Here is a 24815-nt window from a genome sequence, read left to right as displayed (position 1 = left end):
TTTACCTATGTCCTGGATTACCAGGCAAGTTCCTTACAGAAAAAAGGGTTGTCCATAGCAGTTCAACTGAACTATGTTGATCTATAAAAACAAAAACCAGGGTCAGGCCCAGTAGCCACACAGGAAAGGGAATGGTGCCTAGAGGTAGCCTAGAAAAAGACAGTTTCCTAATTGGCATACTATTTTAGAAAGCTTAATAATAGACCCATCAGTCACAATTTTCTTCCTGTCTAGTTCCCCCTACAGGATGCTCAATGAAGATGTTAACCCTGGAACATGTCACTGGTTTAAAGACCAATTTGAAAAAGGCAGATAGGGCCCTTTCTGTATGAAATTGAGATTTTTACTGACATGCAGATGTGCTTTAGAGTTAAACATTTCTACAAAAAGGTTCTATAAACAATAGAAAATTTCTAGCATGAAGTCACAGAATGTTAAAAATATTACAACATAATAAATACAACTGTACCCTCCACAGCCCCAACCAAATAGAGTAGGCAGCGATCAAGTTTGGAGGGAGATATTCTTTGAGATCACCTTCACAATCAATAGAAGCCCAAAGCACCTTGCAGAAAAAGGGAACAGACTTGTGCAACAGAGACACCATGTAACACTCTTTTAAGTTCCATTTTCCCAGCTTTGCTTCTCTCCAACCTTGTAGTGCCTGTGACCTGCCCCAGCTAAAAGCTGCAGGCTTCTGTCTACTCTCTCACTGAAACCCTAATTTGTGAACTGGATGGATGGCAGGCCTGTCCTGTGCAGAGCACATAGGCATTCTGCTTTCTATATGGATCAAGGCTGCCTTGTGATAATTACTTCAGGGGGTGGGTCCCACATCCACATTTCCCTCTGCTTCCAGGGCCTTCCAGTGACCTATAGGATGGACTCAGTACAGGTTGTGATAGATACAATTTCTTTTTTTTTTGGTACTGGAGATTGAACCTGGAGTGCTTTACCACTACGCCACATTCCCAGTCCTTTTTTCCCCAATTTTAAGACAGGGTCTCTCTTAAGTTGCTGAGGCTGGCCTCAAACATGTGATCCTTCTGCCTCAGACTGCTGGGATTACAGGCACATACCACCCCACCTATGTATTCTTTTGGAAATGACCCTTGAGAAAAGCAACCAAGGGCGTGTAAGACCACGAGATTTTTAAAGGCACCTGGGACTCAGCTAGTCCTAGAAGGAGACCAGTGGCTTTGCTAGCTGCTTGTCACAGATGTTAAGTCTAGTTGATCTGGATTATCCTTGGATGACAATGGTGTCATGTGACACTGAATAGGGTACTGTGGCTCTAATGCCTGAGTAGACCCAGACACTGCGGAAACAAAAAAGTCAGGGTCATTTGTGAAAGGGCGAGATGTGTGAGCTTAAGGGGGGATATTAGCACTAAACCTTACCCAGCCTTGGTTCCTGGAGATACTACACTTGATATTGTGCCCAGACTTTAGTAGTAGCCTGTACTATGGATCCCATTGGGTGACCAGATTCTTGATCAAAACAAAGATGAGAACTGGCCAAATTCAGCTCAGTACTTAGCACCTAAACCAGACATGCCACTGGGTGTGTGGAAGGGTCCCTGCTAGCCCAGCAGCAAGGGGCTTTGGGATGCAGTGGTCCAGGAGAAGCTCTCCGGCACAAGTGGTTGAGGGCTGAGCCCTGGCTAGGCACAGCACCCCTAGTTCCCATTTGCTTGGGTATGCTGCATAGGGGTGGGAGGGCTTGGGGAGAAGGGCTGCTCTGCTCTAGCTCTTCTTGAAAAAGCCAAAACTCCCAAATAGGATGGGAACGTCTTGACAGAATGGCGTAAGCCCTGACTCCCTTTCTTGATAAGTAGAATAACTTGTGGCCCTGCACAGGGCCCACTCTTCTTCAGCTGCAGACCTGGATCTGTCTCCAGGCTGACCATGGTGGAAAGTGAGGTGGCAGTGCAAGAGGGGCCTAGAGATCAGCTATGAAGGGGGAAGAAGAGATGACAATAAAGGCCGAGGAAGGATGCCCAGGAGCTTGATTCATGGTTCAAAGATGGTGGCCAGGCTGCCCCCCTCATTGTCCAGCACCTCTGTCTCCAGCATTGGCTTTGTTTTTTTGAAAAGCGAGGGAAGATTCTTAATGTGAACTTCTTTTCGGAATTGCTCTCCCAAGGGTTTCTGTAGAAAACAAATGAGAAAAGACTAATACTGGGCCTGGATAGTGGGTTAGAGAACATCCCATCATAGTGGTCAATGACTACAGTTGGATTATGGTTACCTACACATGTGGTCTAAGAAGACCACAAACAACCTTGTAAGGTTGGGAATACTGATGGAGGTGCATAACCTACCCCGATGCAACCAGCAATGAGGCGTTTGAATTGGTCCTTCCGTCGCTTGTCAGCCACTTTCTGTAGGGAGGGGTTCAAAAGTTTGCAGTCAAACTGGTCCAGAGAGTCCTTCTGTATTTCTGGAATTTGCTCCATCACAGCTCTGATCTCCAAGTACCTGGGGCGCTAAAAAGTGGGGATAAACTCACTTGATGTAAGTTTGGACCCTGCTACCCCACCACAATGGCAACATTAGCAATTTGGCAGATATCTACTTTTAGGATAAGGCCCACAATCCTGGAAATAGGCTGAGTGAAAAAGCCACAGATGCCTTGTCCCCATGCTCTTGCCACTCACCAGTGCCTCATATATCTGGAATGCCAGGTGGACCAGGGAAGCCATGCACCCGTCATGCTGCCCATGTGTCTGTAAACCTTTCAGCACACTGGTGAAAAGCCACGTGACGGCATCTGCGAGCAGTGTCCCTGACAGCACCTGGGGAGACAGCTGTGCTCAGGGCCTTCTCTGAAGGTCCCAACTCCCCAATTCTTCCAACTGATTCAGTCAATCTGCTTGACCCACACCTTATGTGATAGTCAGGGAAAAGGAGTGATTAAACATACTTGTTTGAGGAGAGGCCAGCAGAGCTGTGTGGTTGTCCTCTGACAAGAGAGAGTATCCTTCCAAGACAGTGAATTGAAGGCTGTGATTAACAGTGCTGTGCAAACATCCTGAACAGGAAAGGAAGGATTAATATGGGAAAATAAGCACAAATTCTTAGACTTTTTATACATCAGGAGCTGTTTTTTTTTTTTTTTTTTTTTTGGGGGGGGGGTGTATGGGGGTGGGCTACTAGGGATTAAACCCGAACCTGGGTGGCTTAACCACTGAGCCACATCTCTAGCCCTTTTTATTTTTTATTTTGAGAGAGGGTCTCACCATGTTGCTTAGGGCCTCACACTAAATAGCTGAGGCTAGCCTCCTGCCTCAGTTCCCTGAATTGCAGGGATTAGATTATAGTCATGTACCATCATGCCCAGGAGTTAAAATTTTTAATAGGTAATCATGAAAATATCGAAGCTTTACTGGGTTTTACTTTTGCTTATCAGGCAGTCAAAAACAAAATGACAATATGGCAGATGTAGTGTAAGACAGAGACAAAACCTTAAGCCTGGGGGAGGCTAAACACAGGGATTTTGAAACAATATGCCTATTTTTCTGAGAGCTTTAGGCCAGGGTGAGACAGTGGCATCACCTATCCCCTCCACCCACCTCATGCTTCATCAGACATTTTCCCAGGTCTGTAAGCTCCGCCATAGCTGAAGGGGTTACCTCTGTGGCCATCATCTCCTCATCTGTAAGCAGAGCAGAATGTTAAGCTCCATCTTTTCACAACACAGAAGAATCCTGTTCTGACAGAAGCCCAAAAAGCAAAGTTGAGTGTACTGGACTGGCTGATGCTTAGTATTAGGTCACCCTCATCTGAGATGGAAGGATTAAAAAAGCCCAAGCCCATGGCAGGTCTGGAGATGCGTCTAGCTGTGCATGTGAGAAACTGGGGAACTGCTGGGCAGTAACCTAAGCTGCAGATGCTGAAGATCTTTATTGCTGAACAACATGTAAGCACCCACTGTGAAAGGCACTGATTTAGTTGCTGGGGATATAAAAGGAATAGGATAGAGTCCCCTCCCTAATGGGAATTTACATTCTCATCAGGGAGACAGGTTATAAATGAATACATAAAACACAAAGATAGGTAGTGAGAAATGCCATAAAAAATACAGGATGGCTGGGTTTGCTATTTTTGATAATCTGATCACAGAAGACTTTGAAGAGGTAACATCTGAGCAGAGACATAAGTGAAATAAGAAAAGTGGCCATGTATACAACTGGAAGAAAATAATTTTTGATAGAGGAAACAGTAAGTGCAAAAGGCTCTGCAATTGGATTATGCTGGAGAAAATACAGCACAAACGCTGGCACAGATTCAGTTAATGATTACATTTCATTCTCATCAACTTACTAGGGAAACAGTTTATACAGGAACTGAACTGGTTCCAAAGAACAATACTTAGGAGTCTAAGAGCAGACCTTTGAGGTCAGGCAATAGGTTCACTTACCATCTCCATCTGCAGGGGGAGCAGTACTGTGGTCAGCACCTTTCTTTGATACACAGCAAACCGCTGAAGCAAGAAAGCAGGGGTTATTGGGTGAAGGGAGGGTTATATCTTACCACTGGACAACAGTCACTTTAGGCCAACTGGTCCCAAACTGTCTCTGGCCAGGTGAAGAGGGGAGGAAATAGGGTACTGTCCAAGGCACAAAAATCAGATTTACCAAGAGAAACAGAGGCATTCTTACGAATTTGTTTCCCTACCCAGAATATGTTCTGGTCCCCTTTCAAATCCAATCATCTGAGAATAAGTGATGAGGATAGACGACTGATGATACATCCCTGGCCAAAACTTTGGATCACCAATAAATCAAACGATCAACTACTGTTTCCTTCAACATTTCCAAAAAATGGAAAAGAAAGTTAACAACCTATAAAATTTTCCCTATTTCGACAAAGTTAGGAAGTTATTCCTAACATTAATCCAAATTCCTCCTATTTTAAACCACTTCTTCATATTTTGGACTTGGTATGTTCAATTCACAATTCATAAAATGTCCTTAGGTTGACTTAAGGACTAGCTAGCTTCTATCTAGCTAGTCATTTCTTACCAACCTGTCAGTATTGCTGCAAACCTGAATCTTTGCATCAACCTAGCCTTCATGGGGATGGTTGAGTGAGGAATTCTTTTTCCAGGAAAATTCTCCTCTACTACCCCTGGTTCCCACATGCCACTTACTGATTAGGTCCATGACTTCTCGGGTTAACATCCTCACCAGTTGTTCCTCCAGCATTTCTTGAGACTCTGGGTTTTCCTCCACAGTTTCATCTTCTCCACTGCCCAAAACAAGAAAGCCAAGTTCCATAGGATTGTAAAGAGGGAAGGACAAAGCAAGCAGGGATCCTCTCCAGACCTTCTGTGCCCACTTACTTCTCCTGGATCCCTTTGGGTCTGTGTTCTATGAACATGTTGGGAATGGACAGCAATGACCTACTGAGGGACATTATTATTATTACTTGTGACTCTGTCCAATTAGAGGATTCAGGATGATCAAAATCCTAAGTACCTAAGGTAAAGGGTTGGTCTCAACCTATCCAGACAAACCATCTACCACCTAGGCTGAGAATGACCATAACCCACTGCTATTTTAGATCTGGGTCAACAGAATCCCTGCCCTTTTTGTTTCCCTACCCAAACCTAGCTTCCAGTTTACCCCTCAAGGAGTATGGGTATTCCTTACCATAGTAGGCTCCTCTGGTTGATGACTTGCCATTTCTGGGAAAGCCTCTGGGAAAACACAAAGGATGTGAGTACTAAGGCTGGGGAGGGCCTTCGAACACACAAAATCTAAATTCTACTTTTTCTTTTTCTATACTAGGGATTGAACCCAGGGGTGCTTTACCACTGAGTTATACCCTTAGTCTTCTTTATATTTTATTTTGAGTCAGGGTCTCACCAAGTTGCTGAGGTTAGCCTCAAACTTGTGATCCTCTTGCATCAGCCCCCCCAAGTTACTGGGATTATAGGCATGTACCATTGTGCCTCACTACAAAGTATTCTTTTTAACACATTTAGCCAAGGATGATTCTAGTACTATGGTAGAGACTCCCCCCCGCCCTCACCATAAGGTTACAAATATGAAGAAACAAATATGGTTTCTGTAACCTCTCTTTTTCATGATGAGGGGCAGCCTATCAAACACCTTTATTTAGAAAAGATTAACATTATTTTTGGAATTCCTGGGCTTCTGGACACCTGTTCTCTGTCCAGCAGGCCTTCTTGCTGAATTCCAGGGTAAGAGACCCAGATGCAGAGGAAGCATTTCCCTAACCACCTCTCCTCAGTTAATAGGCAGTCAGAAGCAGAATCTGCATCATGGGCAACTAAGTCAGTCTACTACTCTGATGGCTGCTCAATCCATTTCAGCAACAACAGTCCACTGTGGTAGGAGCTCTGTGCAGCCTGACAGGGCTAGGAAACATTTTTAAGGCGCTCCTAACTGGTAAGACTCAGGAGTGGCCACACATCCCAAGAGTACTCTTTGCCCTCTTTTCCTGACCTATCTCTTACCATGTGGAGGTAGGTGAAAAGAGGTCCAAGGATGGGAGATACCAGGGCTTCATAGTGCTCTGGGGCACAGAAGAGCACCAGAGGCTTCACAAACACCCGTGCTGCAATAGGTTAAGAAGTTTTGGCACATGAGCTCAATCCCTTACCTGCTAGGCAGTGGGTTGCACCCCTAAAGTACTTACTATGCCAAGAACATAATAAGGAAAAGTGTTAATAAGGAAAAGTCTTAGGCTTGGGTGTAGCTTAGTGGCAGAGCACTTGCCTAGGACCCTAAGGCCTTAAGTTTGATCCCCAGTAGTGCAGTGAACAAAACGGGAAAAAAAAGCTTCATGCTCTCCTAAAATCCTAAGCTGCATTGATACTCAATTTCATTATGTTTTTAGTTTAAATGTTCTTTCTGTCCCAACTGGGTTAACCAAAAGGAAGGATGGGGGGGAAAAAAAAGGTAAGGACGTCCTTGTAATAAAACTTCATCATTCTTATAACTTTAGGGGAGAAATACAACAACATAAAAAAGGGACTGGCTGGGTGTGGTGGTGCACACCTATAATCCCAGCTACTTGGGAGGTTAGCTTGAGCCCAGGAGTTCAAGGACAGCCTGGGCAACATAGCGAGACCCTGTCTTAAAAAAATAAATAAATAAAAGGAAACACCTGACAAGAAATGGGAAGGGAAAGATTTACCCCCAAGGAAAAACGCCTAAGACAGAGAGAGCTTTTAAGATCCCCTTGGACACCTTCATATTTTTCTTGCTATTTACTTAAATCTTTCTTTCTTTAATAAGATTATGACGCACTTAGATAATTACATCTCTTCCTTGCAATTGCTTTGGTTCCTGTCTCCAATTTTCTGACCTGTTGGGTTATCTAGGGACTTTTGAAAGGATATGAAGCATGGGTCTGAGTCGGTAGTCAGGAATATTGTTCAAGTTGACGAAGGCTGAACCAAGGAGCTGGGTGGCAAGATCCTCCACGGTGTAGAAATCTTGTTGCATGGAAGGGCCTGCCTTCCCTAGGATATGGAAACTGTAAGGCAAAATCATTGGCAATGACAAATGCAGGATCTGTTATTGTCAGTACTGACTGCACCAAGAATTTCATTTTTAATACAGTTAGATTTCTAGTAGAAAAGCAGTTGTATTTATTCCTTAAGACCTCACATGTGCGAGGTGAGTGCTCTACCGCTGAGGCACAACCCCAGCCCCTAGACTGAATATTTCATCAAAGAGTGAAAATAGGGCTGGGGCTGTGTCTCAATAGTACGCACTTGTCTGGCATGTGTGAGATACTGGGTTCGATTCTCAGCACCACATATAAATAAATAAAATAAAGGTCTATCAACAACTTAAAAAAAAAGTGAGAATAACTCCCCCCTCACACTCCCTGCAAGGAAGCAACTCAAAAGCAGACCCAGCATCCATTTAAAAGATAGATGTTGGTAGCCAAAATCAATAGTAGCCTCATTACTATTAAATTGTGGACTTAATAATGGAGGGACTCAATTGTTTGTGGATTAGACAAGTGGTTAACTGAGGCCAAAGTCCTAGGTGTGGTGTGTTTGAGAGTCCCATTCCACAATCAGGACCCATAGACAAAATCCTGTTGACAAGTAGATTGTACAAAGTGAGGGATCTAAGCAAATGCAACCCCACCAATCTATCTTCTACTTGGGTCTCACCATTTTATCTCACCAGAAGCATAGATATGTTAGGCATTAAACATCAACTCATGGTTAGGACCATGAGGCTTGGGTAACAGGAAAAGCAGGCTGTTCATTTTGATTCAATAATAGAATCATTAATTTCCCTTCAAATTCTTGCCTTACCTTACCTATACCCTGGAATTCTAGATCAGAGGTCTAACCCATCGCCATTCCTATAAAATTAATGTTTCAGGAAGAGAACATAGAGAGACAGCATTGGTTCCTTACCAGTTTTCATAAAGGGTGCTGAAGAAACGCTGCATTCTTTCCAAGACTGTTTTATAGACAGGATAGTCATTGAGTTCCAAGAGAGGTTGAGGTAATCCTATAGAGAAAGATGGGCCAGGAACATGCTACTCCATTACCAGGAGTCTTAAATAGCCAACACCCTACAGCAAGCATTGGAGGTGCTAAGAGCTTTCCTAAGGGTAGGTGATTAGTTACACTCTCCTGGTAGGAAAAGGTGGATGCTATTTAAGTACACAGGACTTGGTTTTCCCAGATGGGTCTGGCAACAAAACACATAGTGACAATGCAAAGGGATCTCTCTGTAAAACACTGGGTTGACTGCCCACCCCAAGCTGGTGAACCCCCTTTTTCAAGCAAAAATCTTATGCAAAAGCCCAAAATGTACAGCAAAAAAAAAAAAAAAAAAAAAAAAAAAAATCCATTTATCTTGGTATAATAACTGCCTTTAATGATAAGCAGCAGCAGTTTTATATTTCAAGTCATAGTCAGAAGCTACCAGAGGGAAGCTTCACCCAGAATTTGTCCACTCTACTCTATCTGGCTCGATTTTTATAGCAGGAGTCCCTGGCTTAACTGTGTAGTAGAATAGTGTGTCTGTGTGTGGGGTGGGGTGTGTGTGATGTAAAAGCTTATTTTTATATTAATGGCAATATGTCTTAAAAGTTCTACTCTAACTAGTACCTGCAGAACAGACCTTAAGTGTGGTGGAACTTAGGGGAAAAAAAATCTAGAACCATCTGGCCAAGGCAGATAGATAATGAGCTCTTGAAAAACAAAGTAACATCATTTCTTTGGTCACTTCACAGCCAAGGAATACTCATTGATTACTTGACCACAACCAGACTCAAGGAGGGGTTATGGCTGGGAACAAAGAGAGACTGTGAAGGCTGTGATGGTGACCCAGCCTGAAGCTTCAGAAATAGGCTCAAGGTTCATAAAATTCTGATACCTCTGACTCTAATTTCTAACCACATTCCCAGATTTGCTCTGTGTCCAGCTATGAGTTATCCGTCTCTACCTTCTGGACATACCAAGCTCTTTCCCGACTGCCTCAGGCTCTTGCACTGCATTGTCTATCTGGAATGTCCAGCATCTCCTTTTGACCCATCCAAGTTAGCTCCAACTCATCTTTCAGAAACAATGGGAAGCAACTTCTGAATTCCCTGAAGACTGGGTTAGGTCTCCCAATAAACACTCTCAAAAAGCCATGCTACTTTCCTTCATAGTAAATATCACAATTATAACTGTATAGCTAGATTTATGCTAATGTGCTGATGCTGAAAACGAGTTGAAGTAATATCCGAATTAAGGTAAAAAGTGGAAAGCATGGTTTCGAATCTACTCTTAAAAATTTTTTGATTATAAGGATGGATTGTGGCTCAGCGATAGAACACTCGCCTAGCACATGCAAGGCACTGGGTTCGATCCTCAGCACCATGTGAAAAACAAATAAGTAAATAAAGGTATTAAAAAAGTAGCCGGGTGAGGAGGCGCATGCCTGTAATCCCAGCACCTTGGGAGGCTGAGGCAAGTAGCATGCCTTATCTCTAAATAAAATACAAAAAAAGGCAGGGGATGTGTCTCAGTGGTTAAGTGCCCTGGGTACAAAAAGTGAAAAACAATTTTTCTGATTACACATTAAGTGTGTGTATGTGTGTGTGTATGTATGTGTGTATGTATGTATGTATGTATGTGAAAGGAGGAAAGTATACTAACATCTTTTGGGTTAAAAGCCATGGTACTTATAAAACTGACAATTTCCTGCTAGCTAAATTGAAAGAGAAAAAAAAAGAAAAAAGAAAAGAAAATTTTGCCTGTGAAGATCTCTATGCTAAAATGACATGAACATACTTGGTCTTATACAGCCTGCAGGAACTCCACCAATGCATTTTTGAACAAATAATAGGTGGTCAAGGTAGTGTCAGATAGTGATACATAAGGTACACTGAAGCTGCTTCAGGACCCCATTACAGACAAGATGATCTTGGTAGGGGAAAGGGTTAGATTTCTTACCTAAGATAGCAGACTTTTCCGCTTCAAGCATATCCAGAGCCTTAGTGAAAGGCTCTGCCATTTTGGCTAGCATTTCTGGTGCATACAAAGTATTGTGGGTTCTGAAAGAAACAGGGTGCAATGTGAATATTTCCTAGTCTATTGCAGAAGAGAAGTGGAGTTCACCTTGTAGATCCCCCAGTGACACTTCTCCATTGGGGTTAAAAAATAGAAAGTAGGAACACTTGGGTGTCCCATGGAGAAGGGTACCGATTTGAAGCTATTAATTGCAGACATATAGTATACATCACCTAAGATATATTAACATAAGAACCAAAACCTGAGACAGCAGGACAATATGAAAGCTGAAACTTGAAAGCCTACTTCTTTTAAATCCAAGATGATCCTCTGGCATTTTCAGATTTTCTGATGAGCAGTAGATGAAATTTTAGTGACACTGTAGGTTCATAAGCAGGACAGCAGGTGGTAATATGCCCCATTTCTCAATGCTCTGCCTCCATTTCAATAACATGAACCTGGAAATAGCTGTTTCAGCCTTCTGAGGAACACAATCTCAACGCACAAGCCTGTTTCCCACCCACCAAAATAACTAACTCGAGCAATTATAGGCTTTGTTTAAGGAGCAAGGGCTGTAGATCACTGCTGTCCATAGTACTCCCTTCCTGCCCATAGCAATGGTCCCACTGAACAATTGACAGCCAGAATGAGTGCATAACTACCTGTGTTGTTTTAAAGGTAATTATAAAACATTTTAAATATGTAGAAATGATAGACACTAGTCATGTGCTACATAACGACATTTTGGTTAACAAGATACCATACTTGGTGCTATTAAGATAGTGATGTGGCTATTATATGACATCATAGTGTTACTCATGTGCTTGGGGTGATGGTGTATAAAAGAACCTACTATGATGTCAGTCATATAAACAACTATGTACAGTAAAATACTTGATAATAAGTGACAATTTTATTAGTTTATGTACTTATGATACTTTTTATCATTAATCATTATTTGAGTGTACTCATTCCACTTGCTAAGAAAAATAAAAAGTGAACTGTAAAATAGCCTCAGGTGGGTCCTTCAGGAGGGATTCCAGAAGGCCTGTTATTACACATGACAGCTCCATGTGTCACTGCCACTGAAGACCTTGCAGTGGGGCAAAATATGGAAAAAAGACTGATGCTACTGATTCTTTGTAGGCTTAGACTGATGTGTGTTTGTGTCTTTGTTCTAGTTTTTTGTATGGTGACAGGTAATCATCTAATTGTCCCTCTACCCAACCAAGTCAACATACATTAAAGAATACATCTTTTTTCCCCACTGACTTACGTTACTTTAGTCCTACATCAATATGTAATACACGGGAGTCTTTTTAGACAATTTTACTTTTTTTCCCCCACTTGGTACCAGGGATTGAACCTAGGGACGCTTTATCACCAAGTCACATCCCTAGTCCTTATTTATTTATTTTGTAAAAGGTCTTGCTAAGTGGCTTAGGTTGGTTTTTTTAATCTTCCTGCTTTAACCTCCTGAGTCACTGGGATTACAGGCCACTGCACCCAGCAGCACTTCTACTTTTATGGTGAATCCACCCTCACCTATGAAGGATTACTACTAAAAAACTGAATTGGTATCAGATCAATTATCTAGACCAGAGGTCACACTGTAAATATTTTAAGCTTGGCCAGCATTATGGTCTCTGTCCTTCACTACTGAAGCACAACAGCAGTTACAGAAAATAAGTAAATGAATGGGCACAGTATATTCCAATGAAAATTTAATTACAAAACACACGGAGGCCTAGGCTTGGCCCTTGGGCTACAGAATGTTAAGCCCTCCTGTAGACCAAACTATTTTTTTAATAAGAAATATAAATAGAATATGTCAAACAATACTACAGAGATGCAATCAGTTAAATCCAATTGGGAATACAATATAAGTACACTGTTTTTCAATAAATAAATCGAAGAAATGGCACTGAACTTATGGAGACTTAAGAGACATATCAACCAATACCGTGTATAAACCTTGCCAGGTATGGTGTGGCACACCTGTAATTCTAGCTACTCAGAAGGCTGAAGTAGGAGAATTGCAAATTTCAGGCCAGTCTGGGCAACTTGACCTTCCCTCAAAACAAAAAATAAACAGGGATGAGGGTTAGTTCAGGGATAGTGCCTACCTAGCATGCAAATCTCAGTACTGTAAAATAAAACAACAAAACCCCTATAAATAAACTTTGTTTGGATTTTGGGTCAAAATAAAAACATTATGGAGATATTTCATGATACTACTGTTAATATTTTAAGTTTTTATATTTTTTGGTACTGGGGATTGAACTTAGGGGCACTGGACCACTGAGCCACATCCCCAGCCCTATTTTGTATTCTATTTAGACAGGTTCTCACTGAGTTGATTAGCATCTCATTGTTGTTAAGGCTGGCTTTTAACTAATGATCCTCCTGCCTTGGACTGCGGAGCAGATGGGATTACAGGTATGTGCCATTTTGCCCAGCAAATATTTGTAAGATCTAATAATAGAAATGTAGCTGGGTGTGGTGGCATGTGTCTGTAGTCCAGCACTCAGGTGGATCACTTGAGCCTTCGGAGTTCCAGACCAACTTGGGCAACAGTGAGGCTTCATTTAAAAAAAAAAAGGCCAGACAAGGTGGAGGCGGCACATCCTTGTAATCCAAGCCACTCTGGATGCTAAGGCTAGAAGATCACAAATTCAGGGCCAGCCTGGGCAACTTAGCAAAATTGTATTGAAGGGCTGGGGATGTGGCTTAAGTGGTAGCGCGCTCACCTGGCATGCGTGCGGCCCGGGTTCGATCCTCAGCACCACATACAAACAAAGATGTTGTGTTCGCCGAAAACTAAAAAATAAATATTAAAAAAATTCTCTCTAAAAAAAAAACCAAAAAAAATTGTATTGAAATTATTAAAAAAGGTAAATTGGAAAAATATTAAAAACAGGGAGGATGTAGTTTAATGGTACAGTGCTCCCAGGTTTAATTGCCAGTACGGGGGTGGGATACGAGGGCTGGAGAATGTGGTTACATTAAAAGACATTACTATATTATTAGATTTCTATTGCTAGCTTCTAACCCAGAATTTTTGTTGTTGTTACCAAGGATTGAACCAGGGGCACTTAACCACTGAGCTATATATCCCAGCCCTTTAAAAATTTTAAATTTCGAGACACAGTCTCACTAAGTTGCTTAGGGCCTTGCTAAATTGCTGAGGCTGGCTTTGAACTTGTGATCCTCCTGCTTCAGTTGCTGGGATTACAGGCACGCACCACAAAGCCTCGCTCTAACCTAGATATTTTGCATGTGTGTTCACAAGTGTTGAAGGCCTGTAATTTTTCTCTTTGTTACTGCCAATGTTTGAATTTGGTATCTAAATAAATGAACCTTATAAAATGAGCTGTGGGACACTCCATTTTTCTATTCTCCAATTTGCTTCCTGTCTCTATGGATTTACCAATTTAGATACTTGATATAAAGGGAAGTATACACATATGAACTTTGTGTCTGGCTTTTTTCACTTAGTATACTTGTTTTAAGGTTTATCTGCATTACAGGAATTAACTGGTAATTAATTTCTTATTATGGCTAATATACTATTACATAAATATACCACACTGTGTTTACCCAGTCCTCCATGGGTAGATATTTCAGTTGTTTTCAACATTTCACTATTATTATAGTGCTACTAGAACATTTGGTCAAGTATTTTGAGTACTTGTTTGCAATTCTCTTGGTTGTATATTTAGGAATAGAATTGCTAGGTCATGTGGTAATTCTGTTTAACTTTTTGAGGAACTACCAAACTTTTCCACAGCAGCTGTACAATATAACATTCTCACCAGTGATGTTATGAGGGTTCAAATTTTTCTATATCATTGTCAACATTTGTTATTTTCTGCATTCATTATGGAGATTAAATTCTTTTTTAAAAATATTTTTTTAGTTGTTGATGGACCTTTATTTTATTTATTTACATGAGGTGCTGAGAATTGAATCTAATGCCTCACACATGCTAGCGCTCTACCACTGAGCCACAACCCCAGCTCCGAGATTAGATTTTTATCAAATGAATGATTTACAAATATTTTCTATTCAGTAGATTCTTCTCACTTTCTTATGTCCTTTAAAAAGCTTTGAATTTTTGCCAGGCGTGGTGGTGCACTACCTGTAATCCCAGCAGCTCGTAGGCTGAGACAGGAAGATTGTGAGTTCAAAGCTAGCCCCAGCAAAAATCGAGGTGCTAAGCAACTCATCAAGACACTGTCTCTAAATAAATTACAAAATGGGGCTGAGGATGGGGCTCAGTGGTTGAATGCCTGAGTTCAATCTGGGGTGCCAAAAAAAAAAAAAAAAATCTTTGAATTTTTTTTTCTTTTTTAAAAAATTTTTTAGTTGCAGTTGTCAATACCTTTATTTTTATGTGGTGCTGTGGATCAAACACAGGGCCTCACATGTGCTAGGTGAGTGCTCTAACACTGAGCTACAACCCCAGCCCCAGTTTTGAATTTTTGATCTATCTATTTTTTCCTTCCCTTATGCTTCTGCTGTCCTATTTAACAGCCCAATGCCAAATCTAAGACTGGGAAGATTTACCCTTGTGTATTCATCTAAAGAGTTTTATAACAAAGATATGAAAAATTGTGCTGTATATGTGTAATAAGAATTTTAATACATTCCGCTGTCATGTATTACAAAAAAAATTTAAAAGAGTCTTATAGTTTTAGTTCTTGTATTTAGGTCATTGATTCTGAGTTAATTCACACATATGGTTTGAGGTAGGGGTCCAATTTCATTCTGTTACACATGGATATTCAGTTATCCCAGCAGAATCTTTCAATTCTGAATGTCCTGACACCCCTATGAAGAAACAATTTTATATAGATGTATGGGTTTTTCTCTGGATTCTCAATTCTATTCTTTTGGTCTATGTCTATTCTTATGCTGATATAACACTGTTCTGATTACTGGAGCTTTGTATTAAGTTTTGAAAAGAGAATTTTACTTCCCTGAACTTTATCCTCCCTTTTCAAGATTGCTTTGGCTTTCTGGGGTCCCTTGCAATTTCTATTTATTTATTTATTTGTGGCCAGGATGGCCTCTCTGCCTTAGCCTCCCAAGTAGCTGGGATTATAGGCATACTTTTTTTTTCTTTAAAGTGATACTAGGGATTGAACTCAGGGCATTGAGCTATATTTCCTCCCTCTCACAATTCCTTATGAATTTGAGGATCAGTTTTTCCACTTCTGCAAAAAGATGCTGGAATTTGAATAGTGATTACTTTTATTTTGCAGGCTGCTTTGGGTAGAATGCCATCTTAACAATATTATCTTCTAATTCATGAATATGAGGAGACGACTTTCCATTTATTTAGGTCTTTTTTAACTTCAGCAGTGTTTTATAGCTTTCAACATGTAAGTCTTCCATACCCTTGGTTAACAAATTTACTCCTAGGCATTTTATTATTTTAAATGCTACTGTAAATGGAATTATTTTCTGAGTTTTTTTTTTTTTTTTTTTTTTTAAATAATTCCTTGCTGATATATAGAAACACAACTGAGCTGGGCATGGTGGCTCACTTCTGTTATTCCAACAACTTGGGAGGCTAAGGCAGGAGGATCATAAGTTCAAGGCTAGTCTCAGCAATTTGGTGAGAACCTCTCAAAAAGAAGATATTAAAAAAAGGGCTGGGATGAAGTTCAGTGGGAATGTGCCTTGGGTTCAATCCCTAGTACTAAAACTAACAATAAACAAAAAACCCACATCCATCTTGTATCCTGAAACTTTGGTGAATTTGTCTCTTAGCTCTAGTAATTTGGTTGGGGGTGAGATTGGAGGACTGTTCCATATCTAAGATCATGTCATTTGTGAATACAGTTTTACTTTTTTGTCCATTTGGGTACGTTATTATTTTTTTTCTTGCCTAATTGCTGAGACTTCCAGGACATAATGCTGAGTAGCAGCACTGAAAATGGGAATACTGTCTTGTCCCTGAAGGTAAAGAGAATAATTTTCAGTCTTGTAACACTGAGTGTGATGTAAAACATGGACTTTTTCATACAAAAAAAAATTTTTTTGGCTGTAAGTATAGCCTAGTAGTAAAGCTCATGCCTAGCACATGCTGGGTCCTGGGTTTGATCCCTACCATAAAACAAACAAAACAACAAAAAATGGTACCAAAAAACCGTGTGTGTGTGTGTTTGTATGTGTATATTTTTTTCATGTTGAAGAAGTTCCGTTCTATTCCTAATTTGCTGTTTTTATCACGAAAGAGAATTAACATTTTCAAATGCTTTTATTTTCTGTGTTGAGGTTTTAGTTTGATTCCTTTGTTCTTATTAATGTAGCATATTATGCTAATTGGTTTTTGTATCTGACCCACACTTGCATCCCTGGGATAAATTCTTCTTGGTCATCATGTGTAATCTTCTTACTACACTGGTAGATTCAGTCTGCCAGTATTTGTCCAGGTCACCTAAAACTTTGCCTTACCCTTTATCTCCTGCTTATGTGGAGCCTTACTATTGGTAAGAGGTGCCTTTATTGGCAGGATGCCAGTAGTACTGGGAATTAAAAGCCTAGGGGTGCTCAACCTCTGAGCTATATCCTGGCCCTTTTTGTTTTACATTGAAACAAGGTCTAAGTTGCCAGGTGAGCCTTGAAATCCTCTTGCCTCAGTCTCCCAAGTTGCTGGGATTACAGATGTGTACCACTGTGCTCAGTTGGTATTTATTTTTTAAAACTCCTAACTGCCAGCTGGGTGTGGTGGCACATGCCTGTAATCCCAGCAGTTTGGGAAGCTGAGGCATAAAGATTACAAATTCCAGCCCAGCTTGGGTAACTTAGTGAGACCCTGCCTCAGAAACAAAAAAAAAAAAGAAAAGACATAAAGGACTGGGGATGTAGCTCAGTGGAAGAGTGCTGGCTAACTATGCACAAGGCCCAATATTCAATCCCCAGTACAGCAAAACAAAACAAAAAATTTAAAAAGTAGTTTGCTACTTTTTTGGTTTCAAAATTCTGATAAAATTAGTTCTTCTAAGAAGAAATTAATAATTTCAAGTCTGACAGAGACTAGTCACCTACTTTTATTCTTTTAATTTAATATCATTGTGACCTCAAGATACAAGTTTTTTGGGCTGGGGATGTGGCTCAAGCGGTAGCGGGCTCGCCTGGCTTGCGTGCGGCCTGGGTTTGATCCTCAGCACCACATACAAACAAAGATGTTGTGTCCGCCGAAAAACTGAAAAAAAAATATTGAAAATTCTCTCTCTCTCTCAAAAAAAAAAAAAAAATACAAGTTTTTTTTTTTTTTTTGTACCGGGAATTGAACCCCGAAGTACTTTACCACTGAGCCACATCTCTAGCCCTTTTTATTCTGAGACAGTGTCTCACTAAGTTGCTTAGGGCCTTGTTAATTGTTGAGGCTGACCTCAAACTTGCAATCCTTCTGCCTTAGCCTTTGGACTTGCTGGGATTATAGGGGTGTGCAACTATCCTTCCCTCCCCAAGCTCCTATAGTTTCCATAATAAAAGGGTTCACCTACCAGTATGTCAAATGTTCCTGATACAAGAGAATCTTGTATTCTTTATAGCTTCTTCCTTCCTCTTCTTCAATGACATACAACCACTGTGGCTACACCTCTACTCATAAGTGGTGGCAGAACTCAAGAGTATAGAACACTCAAATAGGAACAGTTGTGTTTACATACAGGGGTGAAAACAACTATATTTCAGTAGTATTTAGGCTCCCCTTGCCTGATACCCTTCACCCAGCAATACCACGTTCCTCCTAATGTGGAACTTGGTATTGCCTGGCAAAGGAAGGGACATTTAGATAATAAACATTTTCTAAACTCCACACCTTTTTGAAATATTTTTAGTATCACCAGCTAAGAGTATAATAAGTAGGCTAATAAGACTTTATGTATATTAAGCATACAATGTAACAAACTTCAAGAAAACAGAGGAACTATTATTCTAATAGATAATGATAACTAATCTTTTGAAAACCAGAGTTCATCTCTCATAACTGTCCTCTGTCCAACCCACTGGGCACAGCACTGTCCAATGGGAAGTCATGTAAATTATTTCAAAATTTCTATAACTACATTAAAAAAGTAAAAAAGAAACATTTTATATAAGCCAGTGTGTGTCAAAAACATCATTTTAACATTTTACCAATATAAGAAATTATTAATGATACTTTATTTTTTTTTTTAAACTAAGATTTAGAAATGTGATATTTTATACTTAAGTAGCTCATCTCAATTCAGACTAGCCAAATTTCAAGTACTCAAGAGCCTCATGTATGTATCTAGTACTTTCTTTTTTTTTTTTTTAAAGAGAGAATTTTAATATTTATTTTTTAGTTTTCGGCGGACACAACATCTTTGTTTGTATGTGGTGCTGAGGATCGAACCCGGGCCGCACGCATGCCAGGCGAGTGTGCTACCGCTTGAGCCATATCCCCAGCCCCTATCTAGTACTTTCTGTACTAGATAGTGTTACCTTTAATACCTTTAATTTGTCAGACTATTTGATCTGTGAGTATGTGTGTGGTGCGGGGGACTGAAATCAGTCTGCACATGCTAGAGAAGCACTCTACATTCCCAGCCCTTATCGGACTATTTGACACTGGAAGTGCTATCAATACCTTGTCACGTATTTCAAGAAAGCAAACTTTTCTCTGTTAAAAAAAATAGTAATCTGGGCTGGGGCTTCAGCTCAGTGATAAAGTGCTCACCTCGCTTGTGGAAGGCACTGGGTTAGATCCTCAGTACCACATAAAAATAAATGAAGATATTGTGTCCATCTACAACTAAAATAAATAAATAAACAAACAAACAAATAAATAAATGGTACTGTGTCCACCTACAATTAAAAAAATATTAAAAAAAATAGTAGTCTGGGGTGGGTTGTAGCTCAGTGGTAGAGTGCTTGCCTCCATGTGTGAGGCACTGGGTTGGAACCTCAGCACCACATAAAAATAAATAAAATAAAGGAAAAAAAATTACATAAAAGAGTAGTAATTTAAAACTCACTTCTCATGACTGGTGGAAAATATAAATTAATATAACTAATTTGGAAAACTAGTTCTATTGGTGATGTGCCTTATAAACTGGGAATTCCATTAGTATGTGCTTACCCCAATAAATTATGTATATACGTTTACTAAGACTTTAATAAGAATGTAATCGCAACACAATTTGTAATGTTAAAAATCTGCCCTCAGGGCTGGGGATGTGGCTCAAGCGGTAACGGGCTTGCCTGGCATGCACAGGGCACTGGGTTCGATTCTTAGCACCACATAAAATAAAATAAAGTTGTTGTGTCCACCAAAAACTGAAAAATAAATATTAAAAAAAAAAAATCTCTCTCTCTCCTTAAAAAAAAAAAAATGCTGCCCTCAGGGGCTGGGGATATAGCTCAGTTGGTAGAATGCTTGCTTAGCATGCACAAGGCCCTGGGTTCAGTCCTCAGCACCACCAAAACAAACAAACAAACAAAAACCACACACACACACTTTTGATTTAATTTATGTAAAGTTCAAACAAAGCAACCCCCCCCCCCAAAAATAAACAGGCAAAATGTTAAAGGAATAGTGTTTACATTTCAGTTCAGTTATTACTGATAAATTCAGTTAGTTCATATGAATACCAGCAAGAGAAGTACTACTATAAAAATAAACCATCCTGCTCCTAATGAACAACTCCTTTACAAGTAAAAATTTAGATTAAATAAAATTTAGAAGTAAGGATGACATAAAAAGAAGTGGAAGAAGAACATGGAAGAAGCTTTGAAGTGAAGTCATTCTGGGATTAGCTCCCATAGGCTTACATGAAATACAAGATTTATACAAGTAAGAATTTTTATTTTACTTTTTTTGTAGGACTCGGGATTAAACCCAAAGATGCTCTATCACTGAGTTATAACCCCAGGCCTCAAACTTATGATCCTACTGCCTTAGCTTCCCAGTGGCTGGGATTACAGGCGTCAAACAAGAGCTGTTTTTTTTTTTTTTTAGGGGAACCACTCGAAAAAGAATCAAGACCTAATCCCTCATTACTGCTATTTAAAAAAAAAAAAAATTTAAACTGGTTAAACTACTGAGAGTCTTCTTTGGAAAAAAAAAAAAAAAAAGACTAACAAGACAGAAATTATTTTTCTCACTCACCTTATAAGGGCAAGTAAATTGTCAAGAAGTTTCAGAATCTGCTCTGTGCAGGGGTTACGAAACACTGGATTTCCACTGGGTGTATAACCCACCACAAATCCCCCAGCTTTGGCCTCTTCTAGGTCAGCAGGCCAGCAAGTTCGCTTCACAACACCCAGAATGCTATACACACAAAAGCTCATCTACAGAAAAGCACAAATGAAAGGTAAACATAAGTGGGAAAGAAAAGATGAAAGTACTATTAGATACATTCAAGGCTGTGGTATAAGTGACATAGAGACCATAGAAAATAAAAGAGCCCTCTGTTTCTCTCTGTCCCCATGGGATCCCTGTCCCTTCCTTTAGGTCAAGTCCAAGAGGGGTTCTCTCTCTGGCATTTTCAGAGGCAAGGGTGCTTTTTGTAAGCTTCCCTTTCATGTCTTTTCAATGGGCTTAGTGACTATCCCACAAAATCTTGATTAGAAGGTGCCTTAGATATGCTCCAACTACCTTAATTTCATCATGTTTCTGAGCTGGTCTTGTACCCTCTAGCTTGAACGTCAGCAGTTTTTGCCTTATTCTCCCATGACAGACCTCTTTTTAACCACTTGCTAGGTTAATGAATGTGACTTGCCATAAAGGTGCCAGGAATAATGCATATTTGAATAGCAATTAACCGAAAAAAATTCGGGTTTGCATGTTAGGCTATTACTTTGAATTTTATATGTCAGAGAGCAATGGCAGGGAGGGCTCACCTTACAGAGTAATAAGTTATAACCTACTTCCTCATTATGCCTTTAGTCTTCAGAGATACTCAGAGATCCTTAAAGCAAAATAATGACTTCACAGAAAAGACTCTGCTGTGGGAACTAACTCAAGAATTTAAAACTAAAGAAGAAAAGCAGCAGCTTAGGTAAGTGGAGACACCCAGATTTCTCACCAACATAGACAAATCTATGAGAAACTTGACAACTGTTAACATCCCTATTCCTACCCATGGCCAAGCAACTTCCTGTTCCCAGCAAAGTCTTACTCGTGCACGATTCAAGCCACAGGGATCCTCCAGAGCTGGATCACAACTTTTCAGATCTGCACCCACATAGGCAATAAAAGCATCAACATCTGACAGCACTCTGAAAAGTGAAGAGGGGGAAAGAAAAGTTATATCATGATTTTAAGTAAGGACAATTTCTTCCACAAGAGCTTTAACTTTAAGGCTGGAAAACAGAATGGGTAATCAAGTGCAGTGAGTCAGGCAATCTCCAAGGATGATTTCTACCTGTGCATGTCTTCAGAAAGCCAGATGCTGGCCACCGGTGCCATCAACTCCTCTAGGAATAACTTTTGACGTTCATAGTTCTTGAATTGGTTGCTAATGAGAACCAGGGCTTCCATGAGGGCACATTTCTCCATTTGTGTCAAGAGTAGCTCATTGGACAGGAGCTGCTTCACATGGTTATAAAGCATATCAAAATTGGGCTGCAGATCACAAAGAAAAAAAGCTGGTGGTAAAGGCCTGATTTTCAGGAGAGGTTGGTCACTTTCAAGGAAGAAAGAAGGAGAACCAAGGCAGTCCCAGAAAAGTCAGGCCTATAAGGCTGTAACACAGTAATTTTGTTAGAATTTTTTCCTTTGTCTAAATACTAAGGCAATTAGGCAGAAGACAGTTCTTGTTCAAGACAATACTCAAGTATTTGGAGAACTGCACTTTCTTCCCATACTACAACTATGAAGGTAATTTGTCTTTTTATACATCAACTTTATAGTATATTAACAGGCAAAGATCAATTTGTTATGTCTATAGAGATACAATTACTGTATTAAGAAATTTCTGGAAATTTTAGGAGTAATGGTAAGTTTCTTATAGAAACCTCCCCCCAAAAGGGTTGAAACTTGCATCTGAATTCACCCAAGTTTAGGCACATCGTTGTAGTAACACATCAAATAGTAAAGAGTTGTAGATGGATGGGGATAAACTTAGTTATGCATATAGAAGAGAACCATCCATTTTGAGGGAAGGACATATTTGCATTTTTAACTCAGTTGAGAGAGGAAGAACACACCAATTCAATACTACTCCTCTATGTGAAGCTACAGTTTCTAGTTTTTCCTAGGCATTAAAAGAGCTGGGTTTACAAAAAAAATGTAACCAAACTTGACAGGCTTCAGAAGTGACTCAGTCAGGGTCAAGTGGCTTACCAACACAAGCTCAGGGTAGTCACGACACATCTTGATGATGGAGGAACAAGCATGCCTCCTCACATTCCTCACTGCCCGGGTTCTGGGGGCCTGGAGACATTCAACAAACTCAGAGCCAATTTTAATATAATTTACTGATGCTGCATAGAATCATGTGAATATCTCAGGTAAATTCATAATAAATTTTCACAACTGTAAGAGTATAATGGAGTGACATTTACAGTCACCATAAGCCCATGTTTACACAGTTTTTACTAAACTCTTCCACTTACATCAAAATCTAGACTAAGTATTAGGTATTCATAACTTAGCTTCCAAGAAGTTATAATCTGTTGGTTTAATTAATGGTCTTACCTTACTTTCTTCAACAGTTTCAAAAGTGACAGATGAAAATAGCTAAAGGGAGGAGGAAAAAAAAAAGGTCACTTGTGTTTTTTTTTTTTTAATATTTTTTTAGTTGTTAACAGACCTTCATTTTATTTATTTGTATGTGGTGCTGAGAATCAAACCTAGTGCCTCACGCATGCTAGACAAGCATGCTACTACTAAGCCACAACCCCAGCCCCATCACTTATGTTTTTGAACAGTAGATATCATAAAATTTATCAAAATCCCAGGAGTATATTCTCAGAAATAATTTGATAACAAAAAGCTTTCTATCGTGTTATGAAGCATCAGATATCCATTTTCTCAGATACCTCTGTAAGATGCTTGAGATTTACAATTTAATTATCAAACCACAAAGTAAAAGGTCATGGAATCCCAGAATAATCCATACCACCTGTCAAACAACTCAGCTATGGTGATACCTCTCGTTCCTTTTTATCAAAAATTGAGTGATCTACTCTCTGTGAGTCTATTTTATAACTTCTCATTTACTCCTTAACCTGATACAATATGGCTGGTTTGTTGGTCACTATGATGGAATTATACTCAGATGAGGGTCTCACCAAGAAACCCATTGGAGGTCTGGGGGTGTAGCTCAGTGGTAAAAGGCTTGTCTAGCACATGTGAGGCCCTCTGGGCTTGATCCCCAGCATCACACACACAGACACACCAAAAAAAAAAAAAAAAAAAAAAAAAAAGGAAAGTAAAAGGGGCTGGGTTGTGGTTCAATAGCAGAGTGCTCGCCTGGCATGCACGGGGCACTGGGTTCTATCCTCAGTACCATATAAATGTAAAATAAAGATACTGTGTCCACCTAAAAACTAAAAAATAGGTATTAAAAAAAAAAAAAAAAAGAAAGAATAGAAAGAAGAAACCCATTGGGCATTCTCCAACTCTTGAGAATTTTCTGAAGTGCTGCTGGCCTATGACACAATACTTCTTTCATTACCCTGGCTGTTTTTTTTCTTCCATGGGGACTTCTTATCACCACTGTTCCTCTTCCAATGATGGCAATGCTTAGGATTGCCCATAAATCTACATAGATCTCCTCTTTCTTAGGAATTCCCTTCTATAGTCCATTTACTGTGAGATACCTCCATCCAGATATACTACATATACTTCAAACATAGTAATTTCAAGTATCATTTTTTTTCTTCTTTACTCCTGCTCTCTTCCTGGTCCAGTATTCTCACTCAGCTATGGCTCTGCCACCCACTTAGTCATTAAACTGGAAACCAGAAAACCATCCATATTGTTCCTTCTCTCACAAATTCCCTCATCATCTGACAGCATACTCATAACCTGCTTAGGTATTATTTTCTGTTTTCCAGCATATAAGTCTATCAATTGCAATGCCATATAGATAAAACATCTGTTTATGTGTCTTTCTTCCCATAGTGCTCCTAAAGGGCAAGGCATTAGCAGTATGGCTCATTCTCAATAAATTTTTGATAAATGAATATATGACTGTTTATTAGTTTGCCTCATGTACTTTCAAAAAGTTAAAAAAATAATTAGGGGATGGGGTTGTGGCTCAGTGGTAGAGTGCTTGTCTTGAATGTGTGAGGCACTGGGATTGATTCTCAGCATCGCA

At 39.8% G+C, this 24815-nt stretch overlaps 1 protein-coding gene across 1 annotated transcript in view; it reads right to left on the bottom strand.

The window, feature by feature from the left end:
- Positions 1 to 1991: 1991 nt before the first annotated feature.
- Xpo5 (exportin 5) overlaps positions 1992 to 24815 on the bottom strand; it is a 53699-nt gene continuing 30875 nt past the window's right edge. The window contains exons 16-32 of the mRNA XM_058573201.1: positions 23189 to 23230; positions 22835 to 22924; positions 21915 to 22114; positions 21669 to 21768; positions 20657 to 20838; positions 10450 to 10550; positions 8416 to 8512; positions 7376 to 7511; positions 6487 to 6585; positions 5657 to 5703; positions 5155 to 5252; positions 4423 to 4485; positions 3575 to 3657; positions 2926 to 3033; positions 2660 to 2797; positions 2324 to 2488; positions 1992 to 2150 (exon numbers count right to left, since the gene is read on the bottom strand). Of these exons, the coding sequence (XP_058429184.1) occupies positions 2013 to 2150; positions 2324 to 2488; positions 2660 to 2797; positions 2926 to 3033; positions 3575 to 3657; positions 4423 to 4485; positions 5155 to 5252; positions 5657 to 5703; positions 6487 to 6585; positions 7376 to 7511; positions 8416 to 8512; positions 10450 to 10550; positions 20657 to 20838; positions 21669 to 21768; positions 21915 to 22114; positions 22835 to 22924; positions 23189 to 23230 (1887 nt within the window). The 3' untranslated portion in view covers positions 1992 to 2012. The remainder of the gene's footprint in view (positions 2151 to 2323; positions 2489 to 2659; positions 2798 to 2925; positions 3034 to 3574; positions 3658 to 4422; positions 4486 to 5154; positions 5253 to 5656; positions 5704 to 6486; positions 6586 to 7375; positions 7512 to 8415; positions 8513 to 10449; positions 10551 to 20656; positions 20839 to 21668; positions 21769 to 21914; positions 22115 to 22834; positions 22925 to 23188; positions 23231 to 24815) is intronic.

The sequence above is a fragment of the Marmota monax genome, unplaced genomic scaffold (genome assembly GCF_021218885.2).
Source record: "Marmota monax isolate L192 unplaced genomic scaffold, Marmota_monax_Labrador192_F-V1.1 WCK01_AAM20220418_F8-fsc00187, whole genome shotgun sequence".
Classification (NCBI taxonomy): domain Eukaryota; kingdom Metazoa; phylum Chordata; class Mammalia; order Rodentia; family Sciuridae; genus Marmota; species Marmota monax.
The sequence above is the reverse complement of the archived record's forward strand: the minus strand, read 5'-3'. Positions and strand labels throughout refer to the sequence as shown.